Raw genomic sequence first — 20,041 nt, forward strand, 5'->3', positions numbered from 1 at the left:
AGGAACACTTGTCATACTGTGCCCAAGAGGCACAGTTTGGTTCAGAGCATTAGATGATCCCCACCTTTCAGGTAGTGGAACACTGAAAGTGGAAAATTCCAAGCTGTTACACCGTTCTCCAGAGCTGTTGGTAGCTACCGTGTTCCAGTTAGGCAGTTCCTTAGCACGTCAGTCAGTGCTTCCCTCTGTTTGCTGTTGCCTGACAGATGAGGTAGGCTCCCTTCAGCTACCCAGAGCTCTCGCCATCCCACTGCTCATCTCTCACATTGTTTGCTGCCCTTTTCCTGTGTATTTCTGCTTGAAACTTTGGTCACCATGAAGTCTGTGAAGGACACAAATTGCTTAAGTGCATAATTATTTTTAGAATGGCATAAATTATGGGAGATTTCAAATATATATCCTTTTGAAAACTATCTTTTAAAAGTTATGGCATTAAAATACATGACATTCTTATGCTAAAAAACACAAAGGAAATGAGGGGAGTTGAACCATTTCCCTACACTTTGAACGGAGGCATCTCAGGTGGTGGAGGGGTGGGGCCAAGAAGAGCTTTGCCTTGAGTGCTGAATGCTCAGCGTGTCAGGTATGGATGTGCAGAAACATTCACCAGGGCAGAAGAGGGTGGGTGATATCCTTTCCTGTATCCTTGTATGGTGCTGCTAAGAAGTCGACCTCATTCTTAGCCAGGTCTTTTTTCTATGCCCTTAGACAGGAGGATTTGCAAAAGTTACACCGAGGTTTTAGCATCCATTTTTCCAGTTTCCTTTTCCATTCTTTCCAACCCATCTCTTCCTGTTTTATTGATATTAAACACAAAAAAGGGAAATTATTAATAATCAACGTTACTAAACTAATGGATTAATTTTGGAAAAACCTGTAGGTCAAATGAATACATATCTGGCAGTAAATTATGAATCCAGAAGTACAAGCAAAGCTCCAGCATACTTTTGTCCAAAATTTAATTAGGTAAAACTCTTTGGTTGATCCACCCTTTCCTTTCTTCAGCTTAAGTAAATATATCTGAGCCTCACCTCTGTTCTCTGTAAAAAAAAAAAAAAAAAAAAAAAGTTCCAATTTTGTAGGGTTCTGGGAAAATAAAATGAGATTGTGCAAGTAAAACATGTACCGTAATGTCTGACATATGCTAAGCACTAACTAACTATTAGCTGATCTCATTATTATTGCAATTATTATTACCAACGAATTTAGAAAGATTTCAACAATACTTTGCATTTGGTAGGTGCTTAACATTTACAGAATACTTTCAAAATCTCACTTTATTCCTACTCTGATGGCCATCATGTATGTAGGACAAGTATTAGCTCCGTTTTACAGTTGAGAAAACAGACTCAGAGAGAAAAATGTCTCTTACGAACTATGGTACCATGAACTATTTTTCCCAGCTTTATATCTCCTTTAGGTGACTTTATAATTTAGTTAGGGTGTAAATTAGTATTATTAGAATTTATAGGAAACATTATTGTACGTAGAAATAATTATGTAAAATGCTTTTTTGCAGATTTTGAAAATGAGCCAAGAAAAAATTGACATATTTGAAAGTAAGTTGTCAGAAGAGAGAGAAAGGAGAAAGCAATCGACATCTGATCTTAATACTGTACAGAAGGCTTTGAAAGTTGATAGTGAGGTATTCTGCCACTCAGGATGTTATTCTCCTCTTTTTGCATTCCTAATTTAGGGATTTCGTGTTACCATTTATTTTGATTTTAAAATAAATAGTAGCTCTAGAATATGTGTTTCTGTTAGTAATAATGGGGTGACTGTTGTTCCCTCACGCTGAGTTCCAGCTCCAGCACTAGCCAAAAAGAGACCTTTAAGTAGTAGGTGGTTTGATTATTAGGGTGGCCATAGAGTCATGGACTTGTCTCTCCTTTTAACTGCCTGTCCTACCATCTTGGAAAGGTCTATCAGGAGACAACCAGCCTATACTTAAAAGAGAGACCTGGAAGTGAGTCCATGGAAGTCTAGATCACCAATTTAGAGGATGGTGACATTTAATCAGTTTGCAGGGTGGGTGACAGCCAGTGCAATGCCCCAAATCCCATCCTGATGACCTACAGGAATTTCCAATACAATGAGGTAGGAAACTGATACACTTGCCTTCTTCCTGTGGCCACTCTCTGTTCTCTCTCCTTTTTGCCCAACACTTTCCTCATCAACATTCTCTTCTCCTTCTGATTTGAAGGCTTTGGGAAAATACCATGTAACTCCTTTCCTAAAGTAAATTTAATATCATCTGTTTCCTTCACAGGACACCACAGACTAACTCTCAGGCCCCAGTCATCCACCAGCCAAACTACATCTTCCATGTTATCAATGTAGAAATTTGATAAGACTCTACATATAACTAAAGGGTTTTCTCTCACAGATATAGGGGGAAGAAATCAGAGGATTAGAGGAAGCCCTAGTTGATTAAGTCACTGAATACACATTATTAACTAAGGCAGCATAATTTGTTGTGAAGAACACAGAGTTTGAAGTTGGTCAGATGGTTGAATCTCAGCTTTACCACTTCCTGGCTATGTGAACTTGGGCAGGCCACTTACACTCTCTGAGCCTGTTTCAGTAGCCCTTCTGCATGAGGTTGTCACAAGATTAAAGGCTAGTTACTCTGTAAAAGGTACATTTGAAAAAAGATACACTTTAAGAAAGAAAATATAATAGTGCAGGAGTTGCTGAAGAATGTACCCTCTCTACAGGCCTTGCAAAAAGTAGGAAGAACTCTAGAAACCCAGTCCTTCCACCTGTGAGTGATAGAAGCTAAAAATGCTCAGTTTCATTAATTGACTTAAGTAAACTTTACTACTTAACTACCTTAACTACTTTCTTAAAAGTAGTTCTGCTAGAAGAATAAGTTGGGGGGAAAAAAGCAAAAAAAAAAATTGTGACAGTTGTTTCAAAGATTCCATTTTAGAAATATTATACCTTTTATGGGGAAAATCTAATTTTACTAAATGTCTTTATTTCTTAATCAGGAGTTGCAAAAATCAAGGTCAGAACTTATATGCCTTTATAATGAAATTCAAAGTCTTCCAAGGGCAGCAGAATACAGAGACAATTATTTAATAACATATGACCTGCTACAAAGAGAGAATTCTGAATTAGAAACAAAGGTGAGACTGAATTAATTATTTAAATGTTCAGTGTTTGCCTTTATCTCTTATGAGGATACAATAAAAGGAAATTAATTTTCAATAAGAGATTACATGTAAATTGGAGTTTCTTTTATTATTATAGAATAAATTCCCATATAGTGTAGGCTATAAGCCAAGCTATGACTCAGAATAGACTTCAGTCTTTCACTCTTAGAATTAATCTGTGAATTTTTTTTTTTTTTTTTTTTTTACTTTGAGTCAGTTTCCCAAAAGCTTAAATTTTGGAGCACATATTATAATGTAAAAGGTTTGCTCAAAAATACAACCACCAAATGATCCAGCAATTCCGCTATCTAGAGAGATATACCCAAAAGAATTGAAAGCAGAGTGTTGAAGAGATATTTGCACACCCATTTTCACAGCAGCATTATTCACAATAGTTAAAGCTTAGAAGTATCCCAAGTGTTTCTTGATGGATGAATAGATAAGCAAATTGTGGTATATACACACAATGGAAAGTCATTGAGCCTTAAAAAGGAAGGAGATTCTGCAATATGCTACAACATGGATGAATCTTGAAGACTTTATGCTAAGTGAAATAAACCAATCACAAAAACACAAACACTGTATGATTTCAATTATATGAGGTACTCAGAGTAGTCAAAATCATAAAGACAGAAAGTGTAAGGTGGTTGCCCAGGGACTGGGGGAGACAAGAAAAGGGTGTAATTGTATAATAGGTATTGGGTTCAGGGGATGGATGGTGGCAGTGGCTGCACAACCGTGTGAATATATTTAATACCATGGAACCACACACTTAAACTGGTTAAGATGGTAAACTTTATGTTAGGTCTATTTTACCACCACCCCCCAGTACTCAAAACAAACAAGTTTACTTAAGTGTCTTCAACCTTAAATCTTTGAATCAAAGCATTTTTTTTTTCAGTTATACTGAAAATTAGGCTTATACTTAGAATTAGAAAAATATTTAAATGTCCTGACCCCACTTTGTTCCCCAAATGTAAAAATGGCTGCCAGACCAGGGTTAGTCAACATTGGACGTTGCCTATAGTGTAATTTCTGGAGTCCCACCTATTATTAACAACTCTGGGCTGAAAATTCCCTTCCTCAGTTACTCTCTGGGTCTTGATTAAAATGGCAGAAAGAAGTGAAGGCTTGAACACACAGTTAAAAGATATTGGGTTATATTTTAGTACATGTGAAATGGAGGACTAAGTCCAGGCCTCATTAATGTGAAGTTTTTATCCTGAAAGCAGGGTACAAGTTGCTGAGAGATTGGGATATGGATCAAATAGTATGTGACTTAGGGAGGGAAAGGTTCAGAACATGGGGTTTGCTGTCTGGGAAGGTAGATTATGGGGCATAGCCTATAACTAAGCTTTGTTTGTGGGATCTTGTCAGCAAAGTGAGTTACCCTCACACTGTGCAGTTAAAGGATCTTGTCTTATGAAATATCATTGGATAGTTTAACACAGGAGATAAATGTAGGGAATAAGAATATAATATAAAAATGAGAGAGCCGTATCACTATCTTGCTAATCTGGCTCTCTCTCACTTATAAAACTTTTTATTTTGAAATAACTTCAAACTTATAGAAAAGTTGCAAAAATAGCAAAAAGAATGCCCATGTACCCTCACCTCTCCAATGTTAACATGGTTGGTACTACATTTGCTTTATCTTTCTCTCTCTCCCTCTCTCCAAAAATACCCTTCTTTAAAACCATGGATTTATGCATCCTTATGCCTATGGTAAAAATGGATTAATTATATAACAACTGCAAAGTGTTAAGTTAAACTAGAAGATCCTTCAATTAGATGTTAATTTATATTACTTGTCAATAATTATTTAAGCATTTAATGGACTAAATGACTAAATGTACTTTTTTTCATAATTATCTGTAAGAGTATGCAAAATAGAATATTTGTCTTTTCACTTTAACTTTATAGGTCTTGAAGCTTTCACAAGAATTTGAACAATTAAATCATTTTACTGTAGAGAGAAAAACTGCAGCTACTAATTTAATTACAGGTGAAAATATCTGTAAAGATCTTGTGTCTAAAGAACCAATTTTGGAAGTAGAGATTCAAAGCCCAAAGGGAGAGGAAAAGGAACTCTGGTAAATTGAGAAAATCCCATATCACATTAATTATTTGGGGGTACATTTGGCTTAATCATCATAAGAATTTGATATTTGTTGCCAAATGATGTGAGTGGAAAAATTAATTATAAGCAAGCATTCCCCAAGAAGTTTGTCTTTTAATGTATTATTAAATTTTTAAATATTCTCCTGCTTTTTAAAATAATTTTATGCTTCTTGTAGAAAATTTGGAAAGCATGGAAAAGTGAAAGGAGATGTTAATAGCCCATAATGTCACCAGGGGGATATGTTAATGTCCTAATTTTTCTTTCTTCTCTCTATAAACATACATATATGTGGGATTTTTTTTTACATAATTGGACTATACTCTAAATATCAAAAAAGCTGAGAGATTTTTGCTGTTTTTATTTACCATTGTATCTGATAATTTTGATAACCCTTTTCTTTCTTTTTCATTCTTCTTTTCTCTCTTGTTAATCTTGCCCTTTAACTCTTGTCTTTCTACTTTTTCACCAAAAGTATTTTTTCACAGAAACTTGTTAGACTTTGGGCAAATGTATTACTCTGCCTTGGCACAATAATAGATGCAATAGAATTCTGTCCAGGCAAAAGCCTAGAACTAGATCATCAAAAGGGAATGAAAGATGGCAATTTGACTTATATATTATATACTAAAGGATACATCATCAATGAACTAGGAAAATATGGTCTAGGTATGGCCACATTTATATCTTTCAAAATGTTTTAACATACAAGGAGGTTTTTTTGCTAGTTTTGGACCTCTGAATTGTATGCCCTCCTAAAAGTTGCTTTTAACTTTAGAGTGTGCTTTGAGTCCAAGATTCACAACCATGAAACCTAGTTGCACAAGTGGGAAAAGCATATTGGAGAGGTGGAGGGGAATAGGTGTAATAGTGGTCACAAGAACAAAAAGCCAAGAAGCTAGATCACAGCATTTAGGTTTGCTGTAGGGGGAAAAAGGAAGTCTAGTTCTTGAGCACTGGAAAAGTATATTACTGGGTTTTTGAGGGAGATTATTCTAGAATCTCTATAAGAGATAAATTAAAGAAGAAAAATGGACCAATTAATCCAGATATGAGCTACAGATGAAGAGACAGTGGCCTAGATTGAGTAGGCAGCAGTGGAGATGAAGTGTCCAATTTGAACACTCTTCAGAGAAGAAGCTGACATTAATTATCAAAGCTGACAAAAATCCACCCACCTGACTTGGGGTAATTGGTAGGGATACTTGCCCCACAGAACAAGGCTATGGCCTTAATTCATTTGTAGGTGGGGAACCTTGCCATGATAAAGATACTGGACTTCTCTATAAAGAGCTCCTTGCTGCCACCGGTTTCCATGACTTGGTCTAAATTACTTCCCAGCACCAAGACTGTGAGATGTCTACATATCTGCCCTATGCTTCCCTCTCTCCTCATAATGTTTCCTTGCTTATCTCCTCTGTCCCACTTCACAGCCTCCACATATCTCAGATCCATTACACAATCACAATCAACAGTAAAATTGCCTATCTACCATGTGCCAGGTACTATAGGAAGACACTGAGGATACAAAATAAGACACAATTCCTACCCTTATGGTCCAAATAGCCTGCTGGGGGAAGATAGTGTTGGATACTATGGAAGCACAAAGGAGGTGCCCTGGCCCTGGCTAATAAACCAGAAAATATTCTTAAAGGAAATAACAAACCGAGTCCTGAAGTATGAGTAACCGAGAGCCAAGCAAAAAGATGGGGGATTAATTTTCAAGGGGGATATGACATGTACAAGAGAAGGCATGATTTGTTTGAGGAACTCAATGACCTCAGTGCTGCTACAGCATAGAGCTTGAAGAGAGGAACTGGGGAAGGAGACCGTGAGAGTGAAGAAGTAGGCAGGGACCTGATCATGAGGGAACATGAGTGTCTGCATGAAGAAGTTTGGACAACAGAAAACTACCACAGGGTTTAGTAACATAAAAGAGACTAAGAAGATTTGTGCTTTAGAAAAATCACTCTGCCAATTGTATGGGAAATAGATTATTGTACAGGAACAAAGGCAGTGAGACCAGTTAGGAGACTGTTGCTATAATCTAGCTGAGAGATGGTGGTATTTGTGAGGAAGAGAAAAGTAAAGGGAATTGAGAAGAGGTAGACTCAACAGGACTTCAGGATTAATGAGTATAGGAAATGAGGAAGAAGGCATGGAAGTCAAGAGTGTGGGCAGAGTTTAAAGAAGACTTTCAAGGTTCTGGTTTGATGGTGTCATCCTCTGAGTTTGGGAACACAGTTTAGAGGGAGGAGGGGAAGGAGTTCAGCTTTTGAAACACTGACTTTGAAGTGTCTCTGGAGCAGCCATGCCAAGAGCAAATGAAGACTGGGCTGGAGATAAATTTGAGAATCATCTATAAGTGGACATAAGCAGAAGTCATATGATGGATGAGATGGCCCTGGTTGTTGTCTGATGAAAGTACCTGAAGGCAGAAACCAAAGAAAAGCCTCTTTATAAGAGACAAAAAGAATTACCCTCAGAAGTAACTGAGACAAAACAGCCAAAGAGGTAGAAGGAAAGTCAGGAGAGTATGTGTTACAGAAGCCAGATTAAAGAGTGTTTCAAGAAGAAAGGAATAGCAAATAGTGCCATGTACTGCCAAGAAATAAAGAATAAAGAGTGATTACTGAATCAGATTAAGAATGTGGTTGAAGACTTTAGTAAGAGTAGCTCCAAGGAAGGGCAAAAAACAAATGGCTTCCTAGATCCCATCTCATGGGATGGTGAATGGGAGTGAACTGAGGAGTGAGTGGAATTTGAGGAAGTACAACTGGTGAGTGTAGCTGCTTTCCAAAAAGTTTGGTTGTGAAAGGGAGAAGGGAATATGGAACTGAAGTGAGAGAAAATTTGTGTATGTTTAAATGCTGATCAGAAAGAGTCCCCAAATGGACAGGTTTAGGATTCTGCATACCAGAGAGGGGCTAGCCTTAGGAAGTCAGCCACCTGGTCTGCTGTAACAGGAGGAAGAAAGGGAGAATGGACAGAGATCCAAGTGAGTTTTTAACTTGAAACCAAAGGATTGTGTGACAATTTGTGTCTTCTGTGAAGTAGGAAAGAAAGTCATGTGCTGAAAGAGGAATAGAAATATCAGAGTTTATAACATAGTGAAAAAAGTTTGAAATAATCACTATGGTGAGTGGAAAGGGAAGCTGACTAGGGAGGGCAGGTAGTGTTGAGGACCCAGTTAAGCTAGAGACTGTGACTTTGTATGGCATCTGTCTTTGAGAATATGTGATCTGTGGGGCAACATTTAGTATAGGCATGAGAAGACAGTTGGATTCGTCCAGGACCAAGGTTTTGCCACACGAATGCAGTGGAAGGACAATGGAGGACGAAAGTTGAACATTTTATTTAGGCAGTGATTAAAATAATGAACAGTAGGCTCTACGTTGGATAAAGAAGCAGGTAAAGGGAGCTGATAGAAAAAGGGAAAAGTAATTGAAGGTACTTATGTAAAAATTATGTAAAAAGAAAAAGCTGAAATCTGGATATCTAATTTTAGTTATTTTGGAAGTGAAGCATTTGCTGATGATACAACTCATAGTGTGGTTATGCAAGTAGCTGGCAAAGAGGGAGAGATGAGAAGATAACTGGAGATAAGGAGACTGAGGAAGTGAGATGCCAAGGCATTGGTGGGTGATCTGTATGGACCTTGGAATCTTCCAGGATGATTGCAGGACTTGGGGTGAAGAAGACACCAGAAAGCCATGAGCCAAAACCTTCCATTTGAAGAGAAGTAGAAAGTATTTACAGCACACCTAGCATGGTCCAATGCACATAGAAGCTGCTCCATAAGCCAAATTGATTGATTCTTGTAGCACATCTCTTCTACTAGATTTTAGCTCCTTTAAGATAATGGACTCTTTCTTGTTTTTCTGTTGTTTATAGTGCCTTTCTTTTAGAACAACAGATCTTAGAACAGGAGGGACCTGCAGATCTTCTAGTGGTTTACAGAGGTCAACCTTCTAAAACTTCAGGAGCTCTGTAAGGGTCTCAGAAACTGCCATGGGAGATGAGGAAAGACTGATGAGTGGAATTCTGTGTAAGATTTTACTTCAAGAAAGAAGCCACAGCTAAAATGTTTGAAAACCACTGCTATTTAACTAAGTCTTCTCCTTTCACAGAAGAGGTCTCTGAGACCAAGAGAACTAAAATGACTATTTTGGTCACAATCACATACTTAGCAAGTTATCAGCAGGACTGCAAGAGGTCCACATCCCCTAACTCTGAGTCCGAAGTTACCACTTTATCTACTTTGTAGAGGACATAGTCACAAATATCCCAGGGGCAAGAAGGTGCTGGGACACTTGGGGTCTAGGTAATTGCTATGAAAGTGAGCTTTATGGTGTTAAAAAATTACTCAGGACTCTGTCTCTGTATATGCGTAACATGGAGGGGGGAAAGGGGAGAAGAATGAAGTCCCATCTGTCTTGTTCTGGACTGTCTCCAGTGTGTAGAACAATGCCTGACACACAGTAGGTACTTTTAAAATATTGGAATGGGGCGCCTGGGTGGCTCAGTCGGTTAAATGGCCGACTTCAGCTCAGGTCATGATCTCGCGGTCCGTGAGTTCGAGCCCCGCGTCGGGCTCTGTGCTGATAGCTTGGAGCCTGGAGCCTGCTTCTGTTTCTGTGTCTCCCTCTCTCTCTGCCCCTCCCCCATTCGTGCTCTGTCTCTCTCTGCCTTTCAAAAATGAATAAATGTTGAAAATAAAATTTTTTTAATAAAAAATAAATAAATAAAATATTGGAATGAATGGAGATTTCCTCCTACTCCCACTGTGTACTTGCAGCTAAACCCAAAGTTGGACTTCCAAGAGCAGCTCTAAGCTTGCAGAGCCCAGCTGATCTCAACCTGGGTTTGCTTTATTAGGAAGCTTGGGCCAGAGCAGCTGGTAGCTTCCCTTGACCTTAATGAGCTGTATTTTTTTCTAACACATTCTCATTTACCATCTCATTACATCTTACTACCTTTATCAAGAATTATATGATAAATCAGGGCACTAGTGTGGCTCAGTTGGTTAAGCATCTGACTCTTGATTTCACCTCAGGTCATGATCCATAGTTCATGGGGTTGAGCCCCACAACGGGCTCTGTGCTGACAGTGAGGAGCCTGCTTGGGATTCTCTCTCTCTCCGTCTCTGCCCTTCCCCAGCTCACGCTCCCTCTCTGTCTCTCTCAAAATAAATAAGTATTTTTTTAAAAAGAATTATATGATAAATGTTCAAGTTGATTTTCATTTCCGATTCAACTTGACAGTGAATTTATATCCATTGCACAAACTACTGATGCAATTTTCCTCTTCCTCTAAACTATTCCTTCCCCGGTCCAATCTATTCAGTGAATAGTCCCTCCCTTCACACAGTTGATCAAACCAAAGCCTAAGGAGTCACTTGCTTCCTCCCCACATCTAAGTCATCAACAAATCCTGTCAGTTCTACCATGAAAACATAAAATATTTAACCTATTTATTTCTGTCTGTATCTCCACTGCCACTACCCCACTCCCTGACACTGGTATCATTCACTGGGACTATCACGATATCTTCTTAACTGACCTCCCTGCTTCAATACCTCTTTCCTAATCCATTCTCCATAGATTAACCAAAGTGGTCCTTTAATAATGCAACTTGAATAATATTACTCCCTCTCTTAAAAACTTCTCAATGGCTTCCCATTATGCTTGAAATAAAATCTAAACCCTTACCATAACCAGTAAGGTCTTCTGTGACTTGGCCTCTGCCTACCTCTCCAATTTTATCATCATACCATTTTCTGCCTTGTTTATCATGCAGCCTTTCAGAGCCTCTAGCCCTTAAAGCACTTTCCCACTTCAGGAATTTTGCACTGACAAGCTCTTCCTGCCCAGAATGCTTCTCCCCCAGTTTTCCATGCGGCTGACTTCTCTGCACATTCGCAGGTAATCACTAAACACCATGTTAGGAAAAGTCCTAACTCCTGCTCTCCCATATTACCTTATTTGTGATGTATCATAATCTGATTATCTTGTTTACTTGTTTGTTGTTTGTCCTCATATTCTTCCTCTTGGTGTGTGCTCTATGAGAGCATGGTCCCGGCTGTCTTGGTCACCGTTAACTTTTTAGCACATACAACAGTGCTTGGCATATAATTGATATTCAATAAATATTTGATGAATGAATGAGCTCATCTTTTCTTTTGCTTCCTCTCTGGAAACAGTTCTATTGCTACCCAGAAAGAAAATGCACGTGAGCAAGGGAGATGGGCAGAGGGAGAGAGAGAGAGAATCTTAATCAGGCCTATGCTCAGTGGAGAATCCTATGTGGCACTTGATCCCACGACCCTGGGATCATGACCTGAGCTGAAATCGAGAGTCGCATGCTCAACCAACTGAGTCACCCAGGCACCCCTCTATTTTTTTAAGGGAATCTTTTTATTTTTAGGTACTTGTAGATTCACATGCATACGGTTGTATGAAATAATAGAGAGATCCCATGTACCCTTTATCTGTTTCCCCCATTGGTGACGTCTTGTAAAATTGTATTGTAATAGCATAACCTGGATATTGACATTGATACGGTCAAGATACAGGACACTTACATCACCACAGGGATCCCTCATGTTGCTCTTTTATAGCCACCCCTCTCTTCCCTCCCACCTCACCCACTCCTTAACTCTAGACCCTATTCTATTGTAATTCTAACTAGTCTATTCTCCATCTCTGTTAGTTTTTCATTTCAAGAATGTTATATAAATAAAACCCTAAAATATGTAACCTTTTGGGATTGGCTTTTTTCACTCAACATAATTCTCTGGAGATTCATCTGGATTATTGATACAATAATTGGATCCTTTTGACTGTTATGTAGTATTCCATAGTATGGCTGTTCCACTTTAACCACTCATCCATTGGAAGACATCCAAGTTATTTCCAGTTTGGGCTATTTTAAATAAAGCTCTATAAATATTCAAGCTTTTGTATGAACATAATCGTTCATTTCTCTGGGATAAATCCCCAGAAGTGCAATTTCGGGCCACATGGTCATTGCACATTAGGTTTTTTTTGTTGTTTTTTAAGACACTGCTAAACTGTTTTTCCTCCAGTGGCTATCCCATTGTACATTCCCACTAGCAATATAGGAGTGATCCATTTTTCTGCATCTTCACTAGCATTTGGTGTTGTCACTTGTAAATTTTAGCCATTCCAATATGTGTATAGTGATATCTCATTATAGCTTTAATTTGCATTTTCCTGAAGGCTAATAATATTGAATATCTTTTCATGTGCTTATTTGCATCTGTCTTTCCTCTTCATTGAAGTCTCCTTTCATACTTTTGCCTATTTTCTAAGTGGGTTTGTTTTTTTCACTGTTCAGTTTAGAGAGTTCTTTATGAATTCTAGACACTAGTCCTTTGTCAGACATGTGATTTGCAAATATTTTTTCCCAGTCTGTAGCTCATCTTTCACCCTCTTACCAGGATTTTCTCAACGTGAAAGTTTTTCATTTCGATGACATATCCATCTTTCCTTTGATGGATCATATTTTTGATGTTAAGTCTCAGAATGCTGCTTTTAAATCTTGAAGACCCTTTCATTTTATTTGTAATTTTGCATTTAGGTCCATTTTGCATTTGAGTTTTTATTTTGATTATTGTATTCTTCATTTCCAAAATTTCCATGTGATTCTTCCTTATATCTTCTCTTTCTGTGCCAAGACTTTGTAGTTCTTTTCTGAGACTTTGCATTTTTTCATGCATTTCAAGTATATTCATAAGTTTATCAAAGCATTTTTATAAGAGCTGATTGAAAATCTTTGTCAGATAATTCTGACAAGTTGGTTTTTTCATCTATTTTTGCCTTTTCTCATTTCCCTGCATTTTGGAATAAGGAGTAATTTTAGATTAAAATCTGAATATTTTGGGTATTATAAGACTCTAGGTCTTAATTAAACCTTCAGTTTAGCTGGCTTCTTCCGATACCCTTCTAGCAGGAGGAGTAGGAGAATGCTGTCTCATTACCACCCCAGGCAGGGTAAAAGTCCATGTTCCCCGTCAACCTCCATGGACACCCAAGGAAAGGGGAGGGTGCTCATTACAGCTGGTGAGGATGGGAGTTCTTACTCCCCACCAGGCCTCTGCTTAGACTGCTCTGGCTGTGAGTGGGGGGAATGCCTTGTTACTGCTACCACTGCGTCTCCAAGACCCCACAGGGAAGTGGGTAGGGATGATCTTGTTATGCTGGACAGGGGTGAAAGTCCTTACTCTCCACTAGGCCTTCTCTGACACCACCCCAGTGGAAAGGGAGAAAGGTGCCTCCTCACTGCCAGGTCGGGGTGAAAGTCTCCCCGTGTCTTTTACTGCTTGGCAGGGATGAAAGTCTCTGCTCCCTGTTGACCTGTGACACCACCCCAACAGGGAGTTGGGGTGCCTCATGATAGCCTGGTGAAGGTGGGAGTATAGACTCCCAACCTGACCTTTGCTGACATGGGTGAGGGTGGGGCCACAATTTTTTTCTGTGGCGTTTGGAGTAAAGCAGATATTGTCCACAAGTTTTCTTACTTGTTTTGCTGTCCATTTCCTGGTCCTCTGTGTTTGTTGGTGCTGTCTGGGTTGCCGGCTTCTCCACCTGCAAGTCTAAGATATTTGAGGTAAAAAGAAAATGCAGGAAGCTCGCAGTCATGTCATTCCTCAGGTCCTGAGTACCCTACCTAGTCTGCCTTCTCTCTACCTGTCAGAGGCTTCTTATGTCTGTCTTACATATAATCCCCATGTTTTTAGTTGTACTTGGTGGGAGAAATAGGGAAAACTATGTTTACTGTTTTCCTGGAAACAGAGTTAGTTTTTCCATTTTAAAAATTATGCGGTACGGGGAGCCTGAGTGGCTCAGTCAGTTAAGCGTCCAACTTCAGCTCAGGCCATGATCTCACAGTCCATGAGTTCAAACCCTGCATCAGGCTCTGTGCTGACAGCTCAGAACCTGGAGCCTGCTTTGGATTCTGTGTCTCCCTCTCTCTCTCTGCCCTTCCCCTGCTCATGCTCTGTCTCTCTCTGTCTCAAAAATAAAGAAAAACATTAAAAAAATTTTTTTTAATTACAAGGTGTATGTTTGCATTTTCCCAGTCTTCAAGTGTATCTGGCTTCCACTGGAAGTAGGAAAAGGAAAAGAGTTTATGGAGGATGGAAAACATCATTGTTATTTTATCAGAAATTTATTTTTAAAGGATTTTAGTCTTTATTTCATATTGTTTTGTATAGTTTGAATACATCTTTTTTTTTTTTAAGTTTATTTCAAGAGAGACAGAGAGAGTGGACAGGGGAGGGGCAAAGAGAGAGGGAGAGAGAGAATCCCAAGCAGGCTCCACACTGTCAGTGCAGAGCCCTATGTGAGCCTGAAACTCATGAGATCATGACCTGAACTGAAACCAAGAGTCAGACATTTAACTGACTGAGCCACCGAGGCACCCCTCGTTTGAATATATTATCTTTAAAAAACTGCTGAGTTCAAAATAAAATATTTAATTCTTTTTTTAATACAGTACTAAAGGAATTTTAAAAGGGAAAAATAAAGACTCCCTGACATAATTTTTCCCCTGTTCCTTTCCAGTTTCTTCTGTATGTACATTTCCCATGGTATCATATATGTTTATACACATATACATACACATATATAGTTTATTGTCCTACCATTTTACTTTAATTAACGTATTTTTCATGTTGACGAATAGTCTTTATACCACTTTCAAGTTGATTTATCTTTAATTCTCTCAGCCATTTCTGTGTCTCCATTTAATCACTGTTTTAAATAGCATGCTTATGAGCGTTATTATACATTCAGCTCTTTTCTTCTCATGAATTATTCTACTGCAGTAAATTCATTGGTATTCAATTATTCAGTCAAAGGGTCTGAACATTTTTATGGCTCTTGATCTGTACTGCCAAATTGCCTTCTTGAAGAATTTGAGCACCAACTATGATTTGTGAAGCATGCTATGCTAGGCTCCAAGATAGCTGAAACAAATTTAAAATGAAGGAGCAAAAATAAAATCGGCATGCTTGTGTTCATACTACTTTTCATCCACTCTATCTAACCACTGAAGGTGCATTCCCTCCCCTCATCTTCTGTGTCTCACAGTCTCTTGGTTTCCCTCCTCCCTCCCTGGCTTCTCAGCTTCCTCTCCAGACTCTCATTCCCCTGCTTGTTCCTTACCAGTCTTTAGGTTCCTATCTAGAATGGTCCTCCTCCTCTCACTTCCTGCCTTCTCCTTGGCTCATGTTATCCCATCCCAAGGCTTCTCACATTCTTCTGTATCTGTATCTTCACCAGAGGCATTTTTCCAATTTTTTTTTAATGCTTATTTATTTTTGAGAGACAGAGACAGAGAGGGATCAGGGGAGGAGAAGAGAGAGAGGGGGACACAGAATCCAAAGCAGGCTCCAGGCTCTGAGCTGTCAGCACAGAGCCCGAAACAGGGCTCAAATTCATGAGCTGTGAGATCGTGACCTGAGCCAAAGATGGACACTTAACCGACTGAGCCACCCAGGCGCCCCATCTTTCCAATTTAAATCCCCATTCCCCCTTCTTGGTCTACCATCCACTGGCCTCTCTGCTCCAGGCAGAAATCCAGGTGTCATCCTTTATTCCTTTTTCTCTCTCCCCTGCCACATCCAGTTCATAACAAATTTTTATCAATATTGTGTTCTAAATATCTCTAGAATCCACCACTTGCTTCCATCCCCACCACCCTGTTCTAGTCCCTGTGGTTTATCACATGGATCCCTACAGTAATCTCTGGTTTCCCTGCCACGTGACATCCAAATGATCTTCCTAAAGGACATTCTCTCTTTTGTCTCTGGGCCTTTACCCATTTTATTTTTTAAGACATCCTCGAGCACCCTTTTTTTCCTCTGTGTTCTCATCTATACCAACACCTTCTCCCAACACACCTACATACACGCAAGTATGCACACACCTGTCCCTTTATGTTTTCCTAGTTTGTGCCTACTCATCCATCAGGACTCAGATGGCTTACTACTAGTTTAATCTACTCACTTATTTACTTATCTTTTTTTACTCACTAAATTGTAAGCCCTTTAGGGCAGGGATATGTCCTAGTGCCTGCCAAAATGCCTGGTGCTTGAGTAATTTAAAAAAAATCTTTAGGGGTGCCTGGATGGCTCAGTTGGTTAAGCAACCAACTTCAGCTCAGGTCATAGCTCACGGTTTGTGAGTTTGAGCCCCATGTGGGGCTCTCTGCTGTCAGCACAGAGCCTGCTTCAGATTCTCTGTCTTCCTCTCTCTCTGCCCCTCCCCTGCTTTCACTCTCTCTCTCTCTCTCTCTCAAAAATAAATAAAATAAACATTTTTTAAAAACAAATTATAAAAATTTTTAAAAATCTTTATAAGCTGTGTCTGCCCAATGTCATACTTAAAGTTGAAAAGTGAAAAATTCATTTAACTGGTTGTTTTGGTATAGACAAAAGTCTTTGATGGGTCATCTCCCTGAATGTGAGTTAAAAAAAAAAAGACTCATCTGTATTTAAAGTTTATTTATGAGAGTAAGATAACCGTTCTGCTGTAGAATTCAAGTTGGAGGGGTGCCTGGGTGGCTCAATTGGTTAAGCATCCAACTTAGGCTCGGGTCATGATCTCACAGTTTGTGGGTTTGAGCCCCGCATGGGTCTCCGTGCTGACAGCTCAAAGCCTGGAGCCTTTTTCAGATTCTGTTTCTCCTTCTCTCTCTGCCCTTCCCCTGATCATTCTCTCTCTCTCTCTCTCTCTTCCTCCCTCTCTCTCTCTCTCTCTTTCTCTCAAAAACAAACATTAAAAATTAACAAAAAAAAAGAATTCAAGTTGGAAAATTGGCTTGTAGCACTGTTAGGGTTTTTTTTTTTTTCTCCTCCATATTCTGCTACTGTAATGAACATTTTGACAGTTTTTTTTTGTTATATTTGCACCAAGTCCTGAACTAGGAGAAAGTAAGCAGAAGGAAATTCCTGAGGAGTCAGTAGAGGAGGGCACTTTGCCAAAAGAGAGGCAGGAGGAGAAGGACTCACAACAGAACCAAGATATGAAAGGCGGAGAACAACAGTTGACCTTGAAGCCTGAGGAAACTGTGAGGCTTAGAGAAGAGCTGAATTGTGTAAATCGGAGCTTCCTTCCATCTCAGAGCTCTGGGGATAGTTCAGATGACTGTGGTACCCAGGTAGGTGCTGTAAACACGTGCTCTGACTGGGTCCATTTCCTCCGGTCAGCTGTGGATATAGGCATAATTTTTACATCACCATCAGTGTGTTTTGCTAAGCACGCTCATAACCATGGCCTGAATGGTAATCAAATAGCAACCAAAATCTGAACTAAGCCCGGTCATTGATGCACTTTGTTATAAAGGGCTCTTAGGCTCGGTTAGGCTCCGCAGAAAAGAATGCTGATTGGTTGTCAATGTCTGCCCTGGGGAGGTAAGACAGGGAAGGGCAGGATTTGTGCCACATTTCCTGTTCATTGCACCTAGCTTAGATGTACAAAATACTTTGTTTGGGTGGGGAAGAGATCACAGACTTGGAATTAAGTTTGCTATTTACTAGAGATCTACCTGCTGGAGAGATCAAGAGAGTGACGACCAACCACACTTCAGCTCTTACAGCTCAATTTTGCAGGTTCTCTCTTATACAAATTAAGATATCCCTACACATACCTTTCTAGGAATTATTCTGAGATCCACAGAGGGAAGCCTTTGTACACATAAGTAAACTAACTTCAAAAGACTGACCATAGGCATTTAAAACTGGATTCAAGTGTATATTTGGGCGGGGGTTGGGGGGGAGAGGCAGAGTAATAGTAAAGGAAGTCAAAAAAATGTTTGAAAAGAGATTCAGATAATAGAGTCTGAAAACTAGGCAAGTCACAGTAGAGAAAGAAAATAGATACCTGAAAGGAGATTCAGATACATTTGAAAAAGAAGGGAGTCTCTGGGTTTGTTCAGAAGACCAGAGGGATCTAGGACATCAAATGTTCAAAAAGAAGTTCATTTTCAAGCCCCCAGGCAGTCTGTTTATTGGGAAGTAAGCCAGTGTAGGCAACTTGGAAAGAGGCTGAGCACTGTGGTCACAAAGATTATAAAATCTTTTGTTTATGAGCTTAAAATGATCAATGCACTTACAGAGTAATGAGTTGAAGAGTATGAGAAGCAACACCCTAGTTAATTTATTAATTTTATTTAATTTATACTTTCTCATTATTTGAAGAATCATTTCTCAATACTAGGGGGGATGTGACAACTATTAAATATATATGAATTATATGGGAAATCTGGGCAAATAGCCACTTTGTGAAAGGACAAATAGCCCTTTATGCCACACAGCTTCTTAGGGTTTCACTGAATTCTTGCAGAGTTCAGTAATTTTATTCCACAATAATGACTTTGAATTATTGAAAGAAGAGTAAGTTGCTCTTACTCGTTTATCCAGCTGTTGTTAATTGAGCATCTGTGATGGGTCAGGCCCCGTGTTAGGGCCCATACAGCAGGAAACAAACTAGATGTGGGCTTCATGGGAAAAAATAACGTATTCGTGTTTTGAACTTTACATTTCCCAAAACAGTATAACACACACTATTTCATTTACTTCTTTAAGGAGGCAAGGATTTTGGACAGACTTTAGTGTTTCTGCAGTGTGCTGTGCAGTGATAATTTCAGAACCTTTTTCTGTGTAGAGGGTGCTTGGATCTACTGGTGGCTATAAATTGTTGTACTTTTTAGTTCTTGTGTATGTGAGGGTTGTGGTCTTCACCCTGTTGTCGGATTACAGTGTCTAGTGCCTAGCTGATTGTTCATGTGTGCTGCATCTTCTTAATCTCATAACATACACATTTAAGCAACGATAGCTAGGGGTGCCTGGGTGGCTCAGTCGGTTGAGCGTCCAACTTCGGCTTAGGTCATGAACTCACTGTTCGTGAGTTCAAGCCCTGCGTCAGGCTCCGTGCTGACAGCTCAGAGCCTGGAGCCTGCTTTGGATTCTGTGTCTCCCTCGCTCTCTCTCCTTTCCCTGCTTGTACGTCTGTCTCTCAAAAAATGAATAAATGTTAAAAAAAATTTTGTTAAGCAACTGTAGCTTGAGACTAGATATCAGACTTTAAAGAATGCTTATTGCTAGTAAATACATAGAAAAAGAATGGTGAGAGCCTCTTTTATGAGTAAGTACATGAGCTCTATTGTTCATATGTATTTGTGACATCATTTGTGGCTGTCAGTTGCCTTTGGTGGCTTAACTGCTGTTCAACAGTGTTCCAGGTACGATTGTAATAGCTGAATTCTAGATTATTACTTTCCCCACATTCATGAAACCAACCGGAATCACCATTAATTATCTGAATGTTATAGGTTTAAAATCTAGTTTCATGGTTTTACATAGCATTATTGAATATTTACTATGTTCCAGGCACTACACTAAATACCTTGTGTATATTAAGCAACACAACAAGACAGGATATTATTGTTGCCACTTTATAGATGAGAAAACTGAGCCTTTAGAGAGGTTAAATAATTTTCCCAGAATAACACATTGTGATGGAACCTGGGTCTGTCTACTCTAGAGCTTGACCTTTTAGCTGCTATTTGATTTGTTTCCCCCTGCTGAGAAGTTCAAAGAAAGCATACACTTCTCATGTAGAGCTAATTTCCTGAGGAAAGCTGACAAACTGTCTCCCAAAAGGCCTCTCAGGGTGTCTGTTATAGATTATCTGGGTGAATTCATTCAGGGTTTGATGTAGGCTTGTAGGCTTGATGT

General features: G+C 39.2%; 1 protein-coding gene across 12 annotated transcripts in view; it reads left to right on the forward strand.

Annotated features, from left to right (window-relative positions):
• Positions 1-20,041, forward strand: part of CCDC30 (coiled-coil domain containing 30) — a 129,688-nt gene that overhangs the window by 54,412 nt on the left and 55,235 nt on the right. For 8 of the 12 annotated variants that reach the window (XR_008294347.1, XR_003420234.2, XM_053212552.1 and 5 more), the window contains 4 exons: positions 1,520-1,645; positions 2,994-3,131; positions 5,082-5,251; positions 17,220-17,463. The exons of 1 other annotated variant lie outside the window; for it this stretch is intronic. Coding sequence is in view for 9 of the 11 variants with exons in the window: in XM_053212552.1 (XP_053068527.1) it covers positions 1,520-1,645; positions 2,994-3,131; positions 5,082-5,251; positions 17,220-17,463 (678 nt within the window). In the remaining 2 variants the exon portion in view is untranslated. Of the gene's footprint in view, positions 1-89; positions 212-1,519; positions 1,646-2,993; positions 3,132-5,081; positions 5,252-17,219; positions 17,464-20,041 lie in introns of those variants that run through there. 3 more of the 12 variants (XM_015066777.3, XM_053212569.1, XM_027059485.2) reach the window with 3 other exon arrangements.

The sequence above is a fragment of the Acinonyx jubatus genome, chromosome C1 (genome assembly GCF_027475565.1).
Source record: "Acinonyx jubatus isolate Ajub_Pintada_27869175 chromosome C1, VMU_Ajub_asm_v1.0, whole genome shotgun sequence".
NCBI lineage: Eukaryota > Metazoa > Chordata > Mammalia > Carnivora > Felidae > Acinonyx > Acinonyx jubatus.